The sequence below is a fragment of the Eptesicus fuscus genome, chromosome 3 (genome assembly GCF_027574615.1).
Source record: "Eptesicus fuscus isolate TK198812 chromosome 3, DD_ASM_mEF_20220401, whole genome shotgun sequence".
Lineage (NCBI taxonomy): Eukaryota > Metazoa > Chordata > Mammalia > Chiroptera > Vespertilionidae > Eptesicus > Eptesicus fuscus.
The window spans coordinates 59162380-59179929 of NC_072475.1; the positions used below are offsets into that span (position 1 = coordinate 59162380).

The window sequence follows — 17550 nt, forward strand, 5'->3', positions numbered from 1 at the left end:
ACAGAGATATGAATGAAGTACACCATAGGGATATAGTCAATAATATAATAATTATGTATGGTGTCAGAGGGGTACTAGACTTATTGGAGTGAACCCTTAGTAAGTTATAGAAATGTATATTCACTATATTGTATACCTGAAAGTAATACAATATTGTATCTCAACTGTAATTGAAGGATTAAAATATTTTTTTTTAAAAAGGTCTACGCCCTGGCCAGTGTGGCTCAGTTGGTTGGGCACTGAAAGACTGCTAGTTCCATTCCTGGTCTGGGCCGATGCCTGAGTTGTGGGCTCAATCCAAAGTAGGGGGCGTGCTGAAGGCAACCAATCGATGTTTTTATTCTCACATTGATGTTTCTCTCTTTCCCTCTCCCTTACTCTCTCCTTAAAAAAAAATCTATTAAAAATATCCTATCTAATAAAAGAGCAATATGCAAATTGACCATCACTCCAACACACAAGATGGCTGCCCCCATGTGGTCAAAGATCCTGCCCCCATGTGGGCACAAGATGGCCACCACAAGATGGCCAGCAGGGGAGAGCAGTTGGGAGGGACCAGGCCTGCAAGGGAGGGCAGTTGTGGGCGATTAGGCCAGCAGGGGAGGGCAGTTAGGGGTGACCAGGCCGGCAGAGTTGGGGGCAAACAGACTGGCAGGGGAACAGTTAGACATCAATCAGGCTGGCAGGAGAGTGGTTAGGGGGTGATCAGGCTGGCAGGCAGAAGCGGTTAGGGGCAATCAGGAAGGCAGGCAGGCAAGCAGTAGGGAGCCAGCAGTCCTGGATTGTGAGAGGGATGTCCGACTGCCTGTTTAGGCCCGATCCCACCAGGTCTAAACAGGTCCCAGATTGGAGAGGGTGCAGGCTGGGCTAAGTGACACCCCCCCCCCCCCGGGCACGAATTTCGTGCACTGGGCCTCCAGTTTTAAAAAAATAAAAGGCTATGAGATGGCCATTCAAACTAAATAAAACATCTTCCCACTTAAAAAAAAAAAATTTGAGTTGAGATGGCCTTAATTAGCCCTCAACTAATAGAAGATCTTCAACCTTTCTGAACTTTGTAAATATTTTGTCTTAGGAAGTTCCTAATCACCATAAGTTTATAAAATATGGGTAGGGTAGGCACCAATTGTCATAATAGCTAAGGATACATAAATATATACAAATTCATACATATACCAACATATGTACGTGGAGATACACAGAGATAAAAGAGCCCATAGGTACATAAGTGAAAAGATTATTTCATGGAGTATAAAGACAAAACATGAAACTAGTGCTGGATTATAAAATTTAAGTTGGTGGGCAGAGAGTGTATAGAAGAAAAGTTTTATTGTAACTGAAGCAATGAAATATTTCAGTAATATTTAAAAAACATTTACATAATCTACAAATTATTCTATACAATAACAGGATCTTCTAAAATATACAACTTTTTCTTTTAAAATTTAATAAACTGACAAATACTAGAGTACCGTTTTTATGAAAACTTTAACCATGAATAATACTATATACATATATGTCTTTAAGCATTTAGAATCAAAATATAAAAAGATTATATCAATGAATGCAGTATGAGAGACAGAGAGAGAGAGAGAGAGAGAGAGAGAGAGAGAGAGAGAAGTAGTAAAAAGGAAATCCTTACCTCATTGATCAAGAATTGGAGCTGCAGGACAGCTGCACCACTTTCATGTTGGCAATAACAATCAACACCAGGTCTCCCGAGTCTAATATCAATAAAAGTCAAGGATTCTAACATTTTAATTAGCACTTCTACTAACAAGAAAAAAAATAAACTAACTTACCTAATAACTGATATTTTGCTTTTCAGTTATCCTAACTTTTGTAAATAAAGAAATGAAAAATCTTAGTCTTTGTTAATGCAAATTGCATTATATAGCATGGGATATTAGCAAAATGGCCAAATAAGACATCCCTCACAACAAAAATAATCTGGCATCCATACACAGACAAAGTGGCCTTCATGGAAGCCTACTAGATTCAAGTAGGAAATTGTGAAACCCTGGGGCAGTCCCAGAATGAAGAGAACCATTTTGAGAAGGCAGGCTCACACCCAGCTCTCCAAAAACAATATGGAAATAGCTCTGTACACCTGAGAATGTGATTACAGGCCAGTTTGGATTTGGATTTGTCATCAGCAAACACCATACACCAAGGGACCCAGAGGAGTCAAGTCCACAAATGGATCAGGTAATAGGCATAGAGACCTTGGTCCCGGTTGTGGACTCAGAAATAGTTTTGAGCTCCAGCCTGTTTCAGCTGCAGTGTGGAAGCCCCTAGAGGTAAGGCTATGAAATTTGATCAGGTTATAGATTGGAGTCTGAAATGGCTCTGTAACTCATTAGCCCCCTGCCTCAGCCTATGTTGAGCTTCTGTGTCAAGCAGGCCTGCTGGCACAGGCACAAAACAGGATAAATTTCTGTCTGTGCCCCCAGAGATCCTGAAAGGGCCCTATACACAGCCATAGCCCCTGGGGCAGTCCCAGAAAAAAAGTGAAATCACTCTCTTGAAGAGATATATACATCCCCATATTCAATTCATCATTATTTACAATAGCTGAGATATGGAAACAACTAAAGTGTCCACTGATGAATGAATGAATCAAGAAAATGTGGTACGTATACCTACAATGGAATATAATTCAGTCATTAAAAAGAAGGACATTTGTGACAACATGGATGGAAACTGAAGGCATCTTGTTAAGTAAAATAGGTCAGACAGAGAAAGACAAATACTGTATTATCTCACGTGTAGAATCTACAAAAAACAACAACAAATAAACAACCCAAAACACCAAAATGATAGCTACAGAGTACAAATGGGTGGTTGCAAGAATTAGGGAGCCAAATTGGTAAGATGGTCAAAAGGTACAAATTTCCAGTTATAAAATAAATAAGATCTGGAGACGTAATGCACAGCATGATAACTATAGTTAATAATACTGTACTGTATATTTGAAAGTTACTAAGATAGTGGAAAATACAAGAGAAAAATTTTGTAACTATATGTGGTGATGCCTGTTAACTAGACTTATTGTGGTGATCATTTCAACATATTCACAAACATCAAATCATTATGTTGTACACCTGAAACAAACACAGCATTATATGTCAATTATACCTCAAAAAGAATAAAACAGAAAAAATGATCCATGTTGTCTATAATAAACTCACTTCAAATACAATGCCATAGGTAAGTTTAACATGAAAGAATTAAAACCCCAAGGCCAGCAGCCAGCCCCACCATGGGCCTCAGGCTCAGGGCATACAGGGACCCTGGGCAGCACGCAGCAGTGGCCACCAGGGTCTCGGCACACCCCAGAGGCCAGCAGCAGCCCCTGGTCCTAGGTGCCTGGCTGGGGGCGTGGCCCCAAACCACCGCTTTGTGCAGGAGCCTTTGTAAGTCCCTGGGGGCGGGGCTTGGCGCCTACACCCATAGGCTTCGAGTGGCCAGGGGGCGTTCTGGGACCCCTGCCACTCAGGACCTAAGCATGGGCCTACAGGCTAGGCGCGGCCTGGGTCCGGAGGATGTTTCCTGGACCCAGGCCGCTCAGTGCCCACATATGCAAATTAACCGTCATCTTGTTCGCTCTGATTGGCTGTGGGCGTAGCGAAGGTGTGGTCAATTTGCATATTTCTCTTTTATAAGGTAGGATAAAGGAATCAATCTACCAGGAAGACATAACAATCTATATATATAAAAAGCCAGCGACCAGAACGCCATAACAACCGGAATGACTGGTCGCTATGATGACCACTTAGGCCAGTGAACTGGCCCAATCAGGGGTGGGGCCGGCGGCCAACCTCCCGCACCCCTCCCCCGAGCCGGTCCTGTCCCTGATTGGCTTCCCCTACCCCAATCAGGGGTGGGGCCAGTGGCCAACCTTCCGAGGCCTCCTCCCCCTGGCCGGCCTCATCCCTGATTGCCCCCCCTTCCCCAATAGTGGGGGGGCAGACAGCCAACCTCCTGCAGCCCCTCCCCTTGTCCGACCCTAGATTGGCCCCTCCCACCCTGATCAGGGGCAGGGCCAGCTGGCCAACCACCTGCAGCCCCTCCCCCCACCTGGCCCCACCCCCGATGGGCCCCCACCATCCTGTGGCCCCTCCTCTAAGCCAGCTCTGCCCCCAATTGGCCCCCCCACTCCGATCAGGAGCAGGGCAGGCCAGCCAACTGCCCATGGCCCCTCTCCCCAACTGGCCTCACCCCCGATCACTCCCCCCCACCAATTGGGGGCGGGGCCAGCCAGCCAATTGCCCACGGCCCCTCCCCCTTGCCAGCCCGGCCCTCATCAGGCCCTGATCGGGGCAGGCTGGCTGGCCAACCTCCCGATGTTTCCTCCTCTCAACAGGTCCAGCCCCGATCCACCCAGATTGGGGCTGGGCTGGCTAGACCCCACCAATGCATGAGTTCATGCACTGGGCCTCTAGTCATACATATGTGCACACCAAACTGCAGAGCCCTGAAAAATAGGAAGCAAAACTAATAGAGCTGGAAAGAAAAATAAATATATACAGAAATAGAGTTGGAGAACCAAATTTAATCTACTCTCAGAATTTGATAGAATTAACAGACAAATAAAGAAATTAGTGACTGTCAGGAGTCATGTGTGGGGGTAGGAGAATTGGAGAGCTAGGGTATGACTATAAAAGGGCAACATAAGCCTGACTGGCATGCACTCAGTTGTTGGGCGTCAACCTATGAACCAGGAGGTCCTGGTTCAATTGCTGGTTAGGGCACATGCCTGGACTGCCAGTGGGGGGCGTGCAGGAGGCAGCCAATCAATGATTCTCTCTCATCATTGATGTTTCTATCTCTCTCTCTCCCCTCCTCTCTGAAATCAATAAGAACATATTTTTTAAAAAGGGCAACATGAAGCCATGGCTGATTTTTCTCACTGGTTAGAGCATGGGCCCTCAGACTGAAGGGTTTCGGGTTCGATTCCAGTCAAGGTCATGTACCTTGGCTGCAGGCTAACCCCTGGCCCAAGTCAGAGTGCATGTGGGAGGCAACCAATCCATGTATCTTTCTCACATCTATGTTTCTCTCTCTCTCTCTTCCTTCCTTCCATTCTCTCTAAAAATCAATGGAAGTAATATCCTCAGATGAGGATTAAAAATAACAACAAAAAGGTAACATGAGGAATCATTGTGATGATAGAAATGGTCTGTACCTTGAGTGTATCAATATCAATAACTTTGTGGTAATATTACACTATAGTTTAATAAGATGTTACTATTAGAAGTTGGGTAAAGAATACATGGGATTTCTCTGTATTATTTTTTATACAGATGGCAAAGATTTTATATGCATACTAGAGGCCTGGTGCATGGATTTGTGCACCAGTGGGGTCCCTCTGCCTGGCCTGTGAGGATCAGGCCAAATCCGTGCACCAGGCCTCCAATATTCCCTGAGGGGTCCCGGATTGTGAGAGGTTGCAGGCCAGGCCAAGGGACCCCACTGATGCACGAATCCATGAACTGGGCCTCTAGTAAGAATATTTAAAAATAGGCCAATAAATTTGACAATGCTGGTTTTCACAATTGTTAGTTCTAAAAAAACCAATAATTTTTATATGGTTACAAATATATTCACTCACCTGAATACCTAAGAAAATATAATTGTTATTAATATAGCAAGTAGTGAACAAAAACTTAAGGATACATTCGTATAGCACCTGTTCTCGTCCCAATAGCCAAGATTTTCTGAACTGGATCAAAGGCTAATGCTGTGGGCTGATAAGGAAAACCATGCCGGACTGTCTGAAAGAGAGAAAATAGCAAAAATAGTCATCAGGGAAATAAAAATCACAAATACCACTATCCAACCATTAGGATGATTAAAATAATGTTCTTTTTTGCTTAAAAAAAAAACAAACCTATCACAAAATGTTGGTAGGAGTGTAAAATGACAACCATTTTGGAAAAATGTCTTGCAATTTCTTATGAAATTAAATATATATTTGTCCTATCACCTAGAAACTCCACTCATATGTGTGTACCCAAGAAAATAAAGAACATATGTACAACATAATCCTATGTAATAAAAGTCTAATATGCTAAGTGTCCAGTTGACCTGTCGGCTGTTCAACCAATCAAAGCATAATATGTTAATGATATGCTAAGGCCTCTCAACTGCTTGCTATGACATGCACTGACCACCAGGGTGCAGATGCTCCTACTGGTAGGTTAGCTTGCTGTTGGGTTCAGGCCGATCGGGACTGAGTGAGACGGGCTTGCTAACCTCCCGCGTCCCTTCCCGGCCCCGATCGTGCACCAGTGGGGTCCCTTGGCCTGGCCTGCACCCTCTCGCAATCCAGAACCCCTCAGGGAATGTTGGAGAGCCGGTTTTGGCCCAATCCCGCAGGCCAGGCCGAGGGACCCCACTGGTGCATGAATTCATGCACCGGGCCTCTAGTAATTCGTATAAGTATGGCCCTAACAACTTTATATACAACCAACTAGAAACAGCCAAGATGTACAACAACAAGAGAATAAAAAAACAAAACTGTCATCCTATCTAATAAGAGTAATATGCAAATTGACCGTCACTCCAACACAAGATGGCCGCCCCCATGTAGTCAAAGATGGATGCCCCCATGTGGACACAAGATGGCTGCCACAAGATGGCCAGCAGAGGAGGGCAGTTGGGAGGGGCCAGGCCTGCAAGGAAGGGCAGTTGGGGGTGATCAAACCTGCAGGGGAGGGCAGTTAGGGGTGACCAGGCTGGCAGAGGAGGGAAGTTGGGGGTGACCAGGCCTGCAGGGAAGGGCAGTTGGGGGGGACCCAGGCCTGCAGGAGAGAGCAGTTGGAGGGGACCAGGCCTGCAGAGGAGGGCAGTTAGGGGTGACTAGGCTTGCAGGGGAGGGCAGTTAGGCATCAATCAGGCTGGCAGGGGAGTGGTTAGGGGGTGATCAGGGTGGCAGGCAGAAGCAGTTAGGGGCAATCAAGAAGGCATGCAGGTGAGCAGTTGGGAGCCAGCAGTCCTGGATTGTGAGAAGGATGTCCAACTGCCCGTTTAGTCCCAATTCTACCGGGATTGGGCCTAAACAGGCAGTTGGACATCCTTCGAGGGGTCCCAGATTGGAGAGGGTGCAGGCTGGACTGAGGGACATCCCCCACACCCCCGTGCATGAATTTCATGCACCGGGCCTCTAGTATACTAATAAAATAGAATACTACTAAACAATTAAAAACTACTGAAAGATGCAACAACATGGATGATTCTCAAAAACATTATGCTAAATAAAAAAAGCAATATGCAAAAGAGTGCATATAGTATAATTACATTCATATTGAATTTTGAACAAGTAAAACTAAAATATGATGAAAAAAATCAGATCAGTGGTTGACCTGAGCAGCACTGACTGGGAAAGGATATGAAGAACTTTATTGAGTGAAGTAATATTCTATATATTTTTTAAAATATTTTTATTGATTTCAGAGAGTAAGGGAGAGGGAAGAGAGAGATAGAAACATCAATGATGAGAGAGAATCACTGATCGGCTGCCTCCTGCATGCCTCCTACTGGGGATCCAGCCTGCAACCCGAGCATGTGCCCCTGACGGGAATTGAACCTGGGACCCTTCCATCCGCAGGCTGATGCTCTCTATCCACTAAGCCAAACCAGCCAGGGCATATTCTATATTTTAATAGAGGTCCAGATTGCATCAAAATTCAAAATTCATCAATGGTTCAATTAAATTTGTGATTTCTATGTATGAAATTATACCTCAAAAAAGATAAAAATTATTATAATATAATGTTCATGATATGCATATTGAAGTTTTAGGAAGTAAAGTGTGCTGACATCTGCAACTTACTTTAAAATGCATCAAAAAAAGTAACATGGATAGATGGGTGGATACATGGATGATAAATATAGCAAAATGATAACTATCAAATCTAGGTGGTAAGTATATATGTATGTATGTATGTATGTGTGTAGGTATTCACTTGTCTTTCTCTAGCAAGATAAAGCAGATGAGTCAATAATAATTAGCCTCTGCTTCTATATAAATGATTCTTAGGAGTAGAACAAGATAATGAAAAATAATCCTTCATTAGCTTTAGGACTAGGAACAGAGCAGTCACATTTGTATTAGATGGAGCGGAACAGAATTATGAAACTAAAGCCCTGATCATATACTAAAATTGTTACAATGACCATTGTGATAGTTCAAATGATACCTTTAGATTGGACTTGATTCCTTTGCCAAACTCTAGAATAAGTACTTTTGGCAGATAACAAGTAGCAAAGTCAAATCATGATTCAAGACTCATCAACACTATCACTACTATAAAGAAGATTACCTTGATTATGACAATAACATGCCCTGGAAATAAGGGGTATATCAAGGGAAATAGGTGATTTGCAGCATTATTTCCTTCTTAAGCGACTGCCCCCATTTTAAAAAGTCTAAAGTTAAGAGCTATCAGCCAAATACAGAATGTGGAAAATTCTGTAAGACAAATGATCTAATTTCTTCAATTATCAATAGCATGGTGGGGGGAGGAGAAGGGGAACTATCATAAATTAAAAGAATCTTAAGGGAGGTCTTAGTATAAAAACATGAATAGTGCACAATGAAAACAATAAATGTAGAGATAACTTTTAATAGTTATTTAAATAAATGTATTTAAACTTAATTTACTAGAAAGTAAACAAGTTAAAAATAATGCAAAAATCAAGGACAGTTTCTAAATTGAAAAGCTCTCATAAAATTAACACTGTGACACAACAGCTCAGAATTACCGCATACCAATAAAAGGCTTAATAGGAGTAAGAGTACAGGATGAAAGTATGCTAAACATCACATCTTAAAATGAAGTTAAAAAGTAAGCAAACATCAGACCCAAAATATTCCATTCATTTCAGACTTAACTCTGACAATTAGATAAGTAGGAATTAAAGATTGGTTTAGAAAAATCTGAAAGTAATCATTAAATCAATTCACACACAACTCTTTGTGTGTGTGTGTGTATTGTTTTCCTCAACACACATAAAATAAACATATATCCCTCAACACTGGAAAAGGGATATAAAACATATAGAAAAATAAAAGAGAATAACAAAAAGCATTAAAATAAATGTCACAAAATCCCACTTATTGTATGATTTCATTTTTGTTAAATGTCTAGAATAAATAAATCTATACAGACAGAAAGTAGCTTAGATGCGTCTTAGATAAAAGGGTGAGAAAAGAGGATTGGAGGGTAACAGCCATATTTGGGGGATAATAAAAATGTTTGAGAATTAACTGTGATGATGGATGCACAACCCTGTGAATATATTAAAAACCACTGAAATGTACATTTAAAATAGATGAATTGTGTGGTTTTGAATTATACCTCAACTGAGTTAAAATATTCTATCTAATAAAAGAGTAATATGCAAATTGACTTTCACTCCAACACACAAGATGGCTGCCACAAGATGGCCAGCAGGGGAGGGCAGTTAGGGGTGACCAGGCCGGCAGAGGAGGGAAGTTGGGGGCGACTGGGTCTGCAGGGAAGGGCAGTTGGGGGGGGGGAATCCAGGCCTGCAGGTGAGGGCAGTTAGGGGGAACCAGGCCTGCAGGGGAGGGCAGTTGGGGGGGACTAGGCCTGCAGGGGAGGGCAGTTAGGGGGGACCAGGCCTGCAGGGGAGGGCAGTTAGGAGTGACCAGGCCAGCAGGGGAGGGCAGTTAGGATCAATCAGGCTGGCAGGGGAGCAGATAGGCAACAATCAGGCTGGCAGGGGAGTGGTTAGGGGGTGATCAGGCTGGCAGGCAGAAGCAGTTAGGGGCAATCAGGAAGGCAGGCAGGCAAGCAGTTGGAAGCCAGCAGTCCTGGATTGTGAGAGGGATGTCCAACTGCCCGTTTAGGCCCGATCCTACCTGGGATCGGGCCTAAACGGGCAGTTGGACATCCCTCAAGGGGTCCCAGATTGGAGAGGGTACAGGCTGGGCTGAAAGACACCCCCTCCCCGCCCCCCCCCCGTGCACGAATTTCGTGCACCAGGACTCTAATATAAAATAAAATTCAAACAGCAAGGAAAGAATGTAGATTAATTACAACAAACATAAATGAGAGAAATTTCAATACTAAAATACTAAATGTAAATATACATCTCGAACCTCAGAGGGAAGGCAGGGGAGATTGGGTGGTTGGGAAGAGATCAACCAAAGAACTTGTATGCATATATGCATAACCCATGGTCACTGACAATAGGGTGGTGAAGGCCTGGGATGGGAGGTGTGGGCTGGCTAGAAGAATTCAATGGGGGGGCGGGGAAAGGGGAACATATGTAATACTTTCAACAATAAAGATTTAAAAAATCAATAAATAAAATAAAATGGAAAAAAAATATATACATCTTGTTTGACTAAACAACTCAATTTCTATGAATGTACATATAGGGAAGGCTTATATATAAGGGAGTTTATTACAACATGTAATAATAACTGACCTTTAAATGTCTACCTATAAGAAACTGATAGAATAAATTATGGCACAGCCATATCATTGAATACTATACAACTCATACAAAGAATACAGTAGACCTGTATGGAATGACAGATAAGATATATTGTTAAAGAAAAATGTATGTATATTATACCATAATTTTTGATAAAGGATAAAACCATGTTTACATATATATGCAATAACTATCTCTGGAAGGATATACAAAAGATTGATAACACTGGTTGCCTCCAGGGAGAGGAACTGTTTAGACACTTACCTAAGCATGTATTAACAAGAGGAAGACATTCAATCTGTGTTAAAAAAACAAAATCTAGAGTGACAATAGCATCACAGTGAAGTGAGAAGACTCTTTGTATCAAACTTTAAATTTACAACTAATCAGACATCCATAATCCAACAAAGATTCCTCTGCTCAACACACTAGCATAATTGAGAGAGCCACACATTGGTACATCTGAGTGGGGGTATTGGAACACCTAGGGGAGACAGGAGGGAAGACAAAGACAGTACCTGCCATCATGGCTGAGCCCACCACCCCAGTAAATGCAGTAGCAGTAGAGGCGTCAGGGTGCAATCCCACTCTACTGTCTGGTGGAGAGTAAGAGTGGAGAAGAAACAGTCTTGGCGCCTGAGAATCCAGGTTCCTCTCCTGACTGACTGTGGCAGAGCCTCAAGAGCCTCATAGCTGCAGCTGGAATGTGTCTACAGCACAGCAGCTACAGCAGCCATATAGAACCCAGAGGCAGCCTGCCAGGTTCAGGAACCCAGATCTCATTCACCCACCACATTCCCCCACCACTGATATCAAACTATACTACAAGGTAACAGTAATCAAAACATCAGGATACTGGCATAAAAACACATATAGATCAGTGGAACAGAAAAGAGAGCCCAGAAATCAACCCATGCCTGTATGGTCATTTGATACTTGACAAAGGAGTCAAAAACATACAATGGAGTAAAGATAGTCTATTCACTAAATGGTGTTGAGAAAACTGGACAGATACATGCAAGGAAATGAAACTAGATCACCTTCTCACACCATACACAAGAATAAACTCAAAATGGATTACAGACTTAAAGACTCAAAACCATATAAATCCTAGAAGAAAACTTGGCAATATTTTTTTCTGATGTATCTCCTCAGGCAAAGAAAATGAGAAAAAATAAACAAATGGCACGACATCAAACTAAAATGTTTTTGCACAGCAAAGGAAATGATTAACAAAATGAAAAGACAACCTGCTGGATGGGAGAACATATTCACCAATGATAAATCTGAAATGGGTTAACATCCAAAATTTATAAAACTTGCCCTGGCCATGTGGCTCAGTTGGTTGGAGTGATGTCCCATACACCCAAATTTTGCGGGTTCAATTCCTGGTCAGGCCACATACCTAGGTTGCAGGTTCATCCCCCGGTTGGAGTGCATATGGGAAGCAACCTATCAATTTTTCTCTCTAAAATCAATAAAAATACATTCTCAGGTGAGGACTAAAAAATAAAAAACTTATAAAACTTAATACCAAAAATATAAACAATCAAATTTTAAAAATGGGCAAAGGGCCTGAATAGACCCTTCTACAAAGAGGACATACAGATGACCAGTCTATGTATGGAAACATGCTCACTGTCACTAATCACCAGAGAAGTGCAAATTAAAATCCCAATGAGATATCATCTCACACCTGTTAGAGTGGATGTCATCAATAAATCAATAAACCACAAGTGTTGGCAAGGATGTGGAGAAAAGGAAACCCTCATGCACTGTTTTTGGGAATACAGATTGGTGCAACTACTGTGGAAAGCAGTATGGAGTTTTCTGAAAAAACTAAAAATGGAACTCCCTAATAACCTGGCGATTCCACTTCTGGGAATATATCCAAAGAAACCCAAATGCTAATTTGAAAGAATATATACACCCTTATGTTCATTGCAGCATTATTTACAATAGGCAAGATTTTGAAACACCCAAGTGTCCATCAGTAGATGAGTGGATAAAAAAGCTGTGGTACATTTACACAATGGAATACTATGCGGCCATAAAAAAGAAGGAATTCTTATCTTTTGCAACAGCCTGGATGGACCTAGAGAGCATTATGCTAAGTGAAATAAGCCAGTCAGAAAAAATACAAGTATTATATGATTTCACTTTAATGAACTAAATGAATAAGCAAAATAGAGACAGACTCATAGATAGAGAGCAGACTGACAGCTGTCAGGTTGTGCAGGGTGAAAAATGTGAAGGGATTAAGGAAAAAAAAACTCACAGACACAGACAGCAGTATGGTGGTTACCAGAGGGAAAGGGGATGGGAGGAGGTAGACAAGGATAAAGAGGAGATAAATGGTGATGGAAGGAGACTTGTGGTGGTAAACACGTAATACAATATACAGATAACGTATTATAGAATTGTACACCTGAAACCTATGTAATTTTACTAACCAATGTCAACCAAACAAATTCAATTAAAAAGTTTTAAAAAGTGTGTTAAACTCTTAATTATAACATAAATGTTAAGGGGTGAAAAAGCATCAAAAATAACTCTAGCCCTGGCCAGTGTGCTCAGTGGTTAGAGCACTGGCCACACAAACCAAAGGGTGGTGTGTTTGATTCCTGATCAAGGGCACATCCCTGGATTGCAAGTTAGATCCTCAGCCCTGGCAGGCAACCAATCGATGTGTCTCTCTCACATTGATGTTTCTCTTTCTCTCTCTCTCTCTCCCTCCTTCCTCCCTCCCTCCCTCCCTCCGTCCCTCCCTCCCTCCCTCCCTCTTTGCCACTCTCCCTCTTTCCTTCCCTCCCTTCCATTCTAGCTAAAAATCAGTGAAAAAATATCCTCAGGTGAAAATTAACACAAATAAATAAATAACTCTACTGCGATTTAGTAACAAATACACAACATAAAAAGAAATAATTTTTGAAAATCTATACTAATAAAAGGGTAATATGCTAATTAGACCAGACGTCCCTCCGGACAAAGCCATGGTGGCAGAGGCTGAGTCAGAGGTGGTTAGGGGGATCAGACCAGCAGGGGAGAGCAGTTAGGGGTGACCAGGCCGGCAGGCAGAGCGGTTAGAGGCGATTAGGCAGGCAGGCAGGTGAGGAGTCAGGAGCTAGTGGTCCCGGATTGTGAGAGGGATGTCCAACTGCCAGTTTAGGCCTGATCCCACTCGGGCCCAAACCGGCAGTCAGATATCCCCTGAGGGGTCCCAGATTGGAGAGGGTGCAGCCGGGCTGAAGGACCCCCCCCCCACCAGTGCATGAATTTTCATGCACCAGGCCTCTAGTAAGAATACAATAAGGGAAGAAGAAAAGAACTGAACTGGTATGTGAATGAAAATAGGATGCTATAAGAAGAAAAAGGAACTATCTTGTCCAAGACATTTTACATAAATTTCATGATAATCACAAAATAAATCCAGAGCTGAGACATGAAATATAAAAACAGACTAAATGAACAAAAACATCATAGAAAACCACCAAACTAAAATAACAAACAGAAGCATGAGGGAAATGAAACAATGGAGATATGGAACAACCAGAAATCAAAAAATAAAATGACTGTAGTAAATCTTCATATATCAAAAATTAACCTCAATGTTAATGAACTGAACTCACCAAAGGCACAGAATAGATGGATGGATTAAAAAACAACACCCAACTATATGCTGACTTCAGGAGATTCATCTCAGCTCCAAAGACAAACATAGGCTCAAGTGAAAATGTGGAATAATATACTCCAAGCAAATGGTATCCAGAGAAAAGCAGATGTAACCATATATATATAAGACAAAGTACATTTCAAGACAAAAAAGGTAAGATGAGACAGAGATAGACATTTTATAATAATAAAGGACATAATCCATTAGGAAGACATAACATTTTAAGTATATATGCATCCAACCTAGGAGCAACAAAATATATAAAGCAATTTTTAACATACTTAAAATATGACATTGACAGCAGACAATAATAGTAGGAGATTTTAACACTCCACTTACACCAATGAATAAATCATCCAGCTAGAAAGTCAACAAGGAAACATCAGCCTTAAATGACACATTATACCAGATATTTATATAACTTCCCATCCCCAAGACAGAATACATTCTTCTCAAGTGTACATGGAACATTCTCAAGGATAGACCATATGTTAAGACACAAAACAAGTCTCCATAAATTTAAGAAGAATGAAATCATATCAAGCATCTTTTTTGACCACAACTGTACAAAACAAGAAAACTACAAGAAGAAAGCTGGAAAAATCACAAAAATGTGGAGACTAAAAAACATGCTAGTGAACAACTATTGGGTCAATAAAGAAATAAAATAATAAATCAAAACATACATAGAGACAAATTAAAATGAGAACACAACATACCAAAATCTTTGGGATGCAGCAAAAGTAATACTAAGAAGGAAGTTTATAGCAAACAGGCCTACCTTGAGAAACAAGAAAAATCTGAAATATAAAAAAACCATCATGGAGAGGGAACCAAGATGACGGCATAGGGTTTATGCCTGTACTTGCTGCCTCCCACAAAAACATCAAAATTCCAACTAAAATATAGAACAACGATCATCTAGAACCACTGGAAAGCTGGCTGAATGGAAGTCCTACAACTAGAGAAGTAAAGAAGAAAGCACACTGAGACTGGTAGGAGATGCGGACGCACAGAATGGGTGGGTCCAGCACCCAAGTGTGCCACTTTTTTAATCGGGAAGAAGATCATCTCTGCAGAGGCCTCCCAGAGGAGCAAAGACCCCCAGCACAGGGTCCCAGAGCTATAAAAACCAGTGCAGACTGGAGGTGAGTGACACAGAGGCTGCTGGAGACACAGCTGTTCCTCTTGAAACTGAACTTACAAGGTCTCGCTTCCTCTGAGCTCCAGCATCAGGGCGAGGCTCTGAGGATCACATTTGTCTGGCATAGGAGCAGGAACTTGGGGGTGGCTTTCTCCCAGATGGAGGTACAGGGATCATTGTTCCTGTGCTGGGACCTCCCCAGTCTCAGGGCTGACTGGCAGCCATTTCTGTTTGCTCTGCACTGGTGATTCCCTAAGACCCCACCTCATCCAATTTACTTCCCCACCCAAGCTGCCTACAGCGGCTTTTGCATATGAATGGCCTGTCCTTGAAAATCTCAAACAAGCTGTGGCTGGGTCAGGGAGCCCCAAATCTATCAATAAAAGGCCCAAGACTCAGCATCAGTACCAGCCTGTCTCGCTTCATAACTGGGCCTTGTCTGATCAATTCCAAACCCCATACAAAAAGGAAGAATCTGAAGATCTCTCTCTGTAGCTCCTGCTGGTGGCTCCAGGAAGTGGCTGACTTTGCACCTCCCTGGAGACCCAAGAGCCAGTGTACCCAGTGGTCAGTGTGAGACCATACCAGATTACAACTCTACACATCCATAAGCAACACATTCAAGGGGCAGACTCAGTAAGCACCAAAGCCCCACTAAAGTCCTACTCCATAGGGTTGTCTCCTGCATAGCAGCTCTCCCACTGTAGTCCCAGCTGGTCCTCATAGCAAATTGGCCTGGAGGTCAATTCCTACCAGTGACACCAATAGCAATCAAGTCTCAACTACAAGACTGTGCTCACAGCCCACAGAAGGGTGCACTTAGAGTTCCCAGCTCAGGTGACTGGGGAGGTTGAGCCACTGGGCCCTATAGGACACCTACTACACAAGGCCACTCTACCAACTCAAGGAGACATGGCAGCTCTACCCAGTACATAGAAACAAACACAGGGAAGCAGCCAAAATGTGGAGACAAAGAAACATGTCACAAATTAAAGAAATGGAAGAAAGCAAAAAACTGGATATAGAGTTCAAAACCACGGTTATAAGGTTACTCAAGAATCTTCTAGAAACCTCCAAGAAACTTAGTGAGACTTTCAAGGATCTTGGTGAGAATGCCAAACACATGGAAAAGGACCAGTCAGAAATTAAGCATACAATGACTAAAATAAAGAATAATATACAGGGATTCAACATTAGAGTAGAGGGTTCTGAGAATCAAATCAATGATTTAAAATATGAGGAAGCAAAAAACACCCAACAGAAGAGCAAAAAGAAATAAGATTCCAAAAATATGAAGATAGTGTAGGAGCCTCTGGGACAACTTCAAGCATACCAACATTCACATTATGGGGGTGCCAGAAGAAGAGAGAGAGCAAAATATTGAAAACCTATTTAAAGAAATAATGACAGAAAACTTCCCCTACCTAGTGAAAGAAATAAACTTACAAGTCCAGGAAGCACAGAGAGTTCCAAACAAGAGGAACCCAAAATGGCCCACACCAAGACACATCATAATTAAAATGACAAGGGCTAAAGACAAAGAGAGAATCTTAAAAGCAGCAAGAGAAAAGCAGTTTTTTATAGGGAGCACCCATATGACTGTCAGCTGATTTTTCAACAGAAACTATGCAGGCCAGAAGGGAGTGACAAGAAATATTCAAAGTGATGAATAACAAGGACCTACAACCAAGATTTACTCTATCCAGCAAAGCTATCATTTAGAATTGAAGGTTAGATAAAGAACTTCACAGACAAGAAAAAGCTAAAGGAGTTCATTAGTACCAAGCCAGTATTACATGAAATGTTCAAGGGTATTCTTTAAGAAGAGGAAGAAGAAGAAAATGAAAAAGATAAAAAATATGAACAACAAAATGGCAACAAATACATACCTACCAACAATTGAATCTAGAAATCAAAATTATGAATAAGAAATCTAATGAGCAGAATAAACTGGTGAATAAAATAGAATCAGAGGCATGGAAATGGTACAGACTGATGATTCTCAGAGAGAAGGGAGGTGGGCAGAAAGAGATTAAACAAAGATCTTATATGCATACTAGTGTCCCAGTGCACAGATTCGTTCACATTGAAAGGAAATTAATTAGAAGTATTTTAATATCGCTATTTGTGTCTTGCTAATGAAAAGAAAATATGATTCTACCGAGTCTCCTATCTGCCTACTCCAAGACTTTTGTGAGGATCAAATGAGATGAGGCACGGGAAAACAATTCACAAACATTTGTTTAAATTATAAAATGTT

At 41.8% G+C, this 17550-nt stretch overlaps 1 protein-coding gene across 2 annotated transcripts in view; it reads right to left on the reverse strand.

The window, feature by feature from the left end:
* Nucleotides 1-17550, reverse strand: part of STXBP5L (syntaxin binding protein 5L) — a 218925-nt gene that overhangs the window by 180502 nt on the left and 20873 nt on the right. For both annotated transcript variants that reach the window (XM_054713945.1, XM_054713944.1), the window contains exons 2-3: nucleotides 5680-5777; nucleotides 1643-1724 (exon numbers count right to left, since the gene is read on the reverse strand). In XM_054713945.1, the coding sequence (XP_054569920.1) occupies nucleotides 1643-1724; nucleotides 5680-5777 (180 nt within the window). The remainder of the gene's footprint in view (nucleotides 1-1642; nucleotides 1725-5679; nucleotides 5778-17550) is intronic.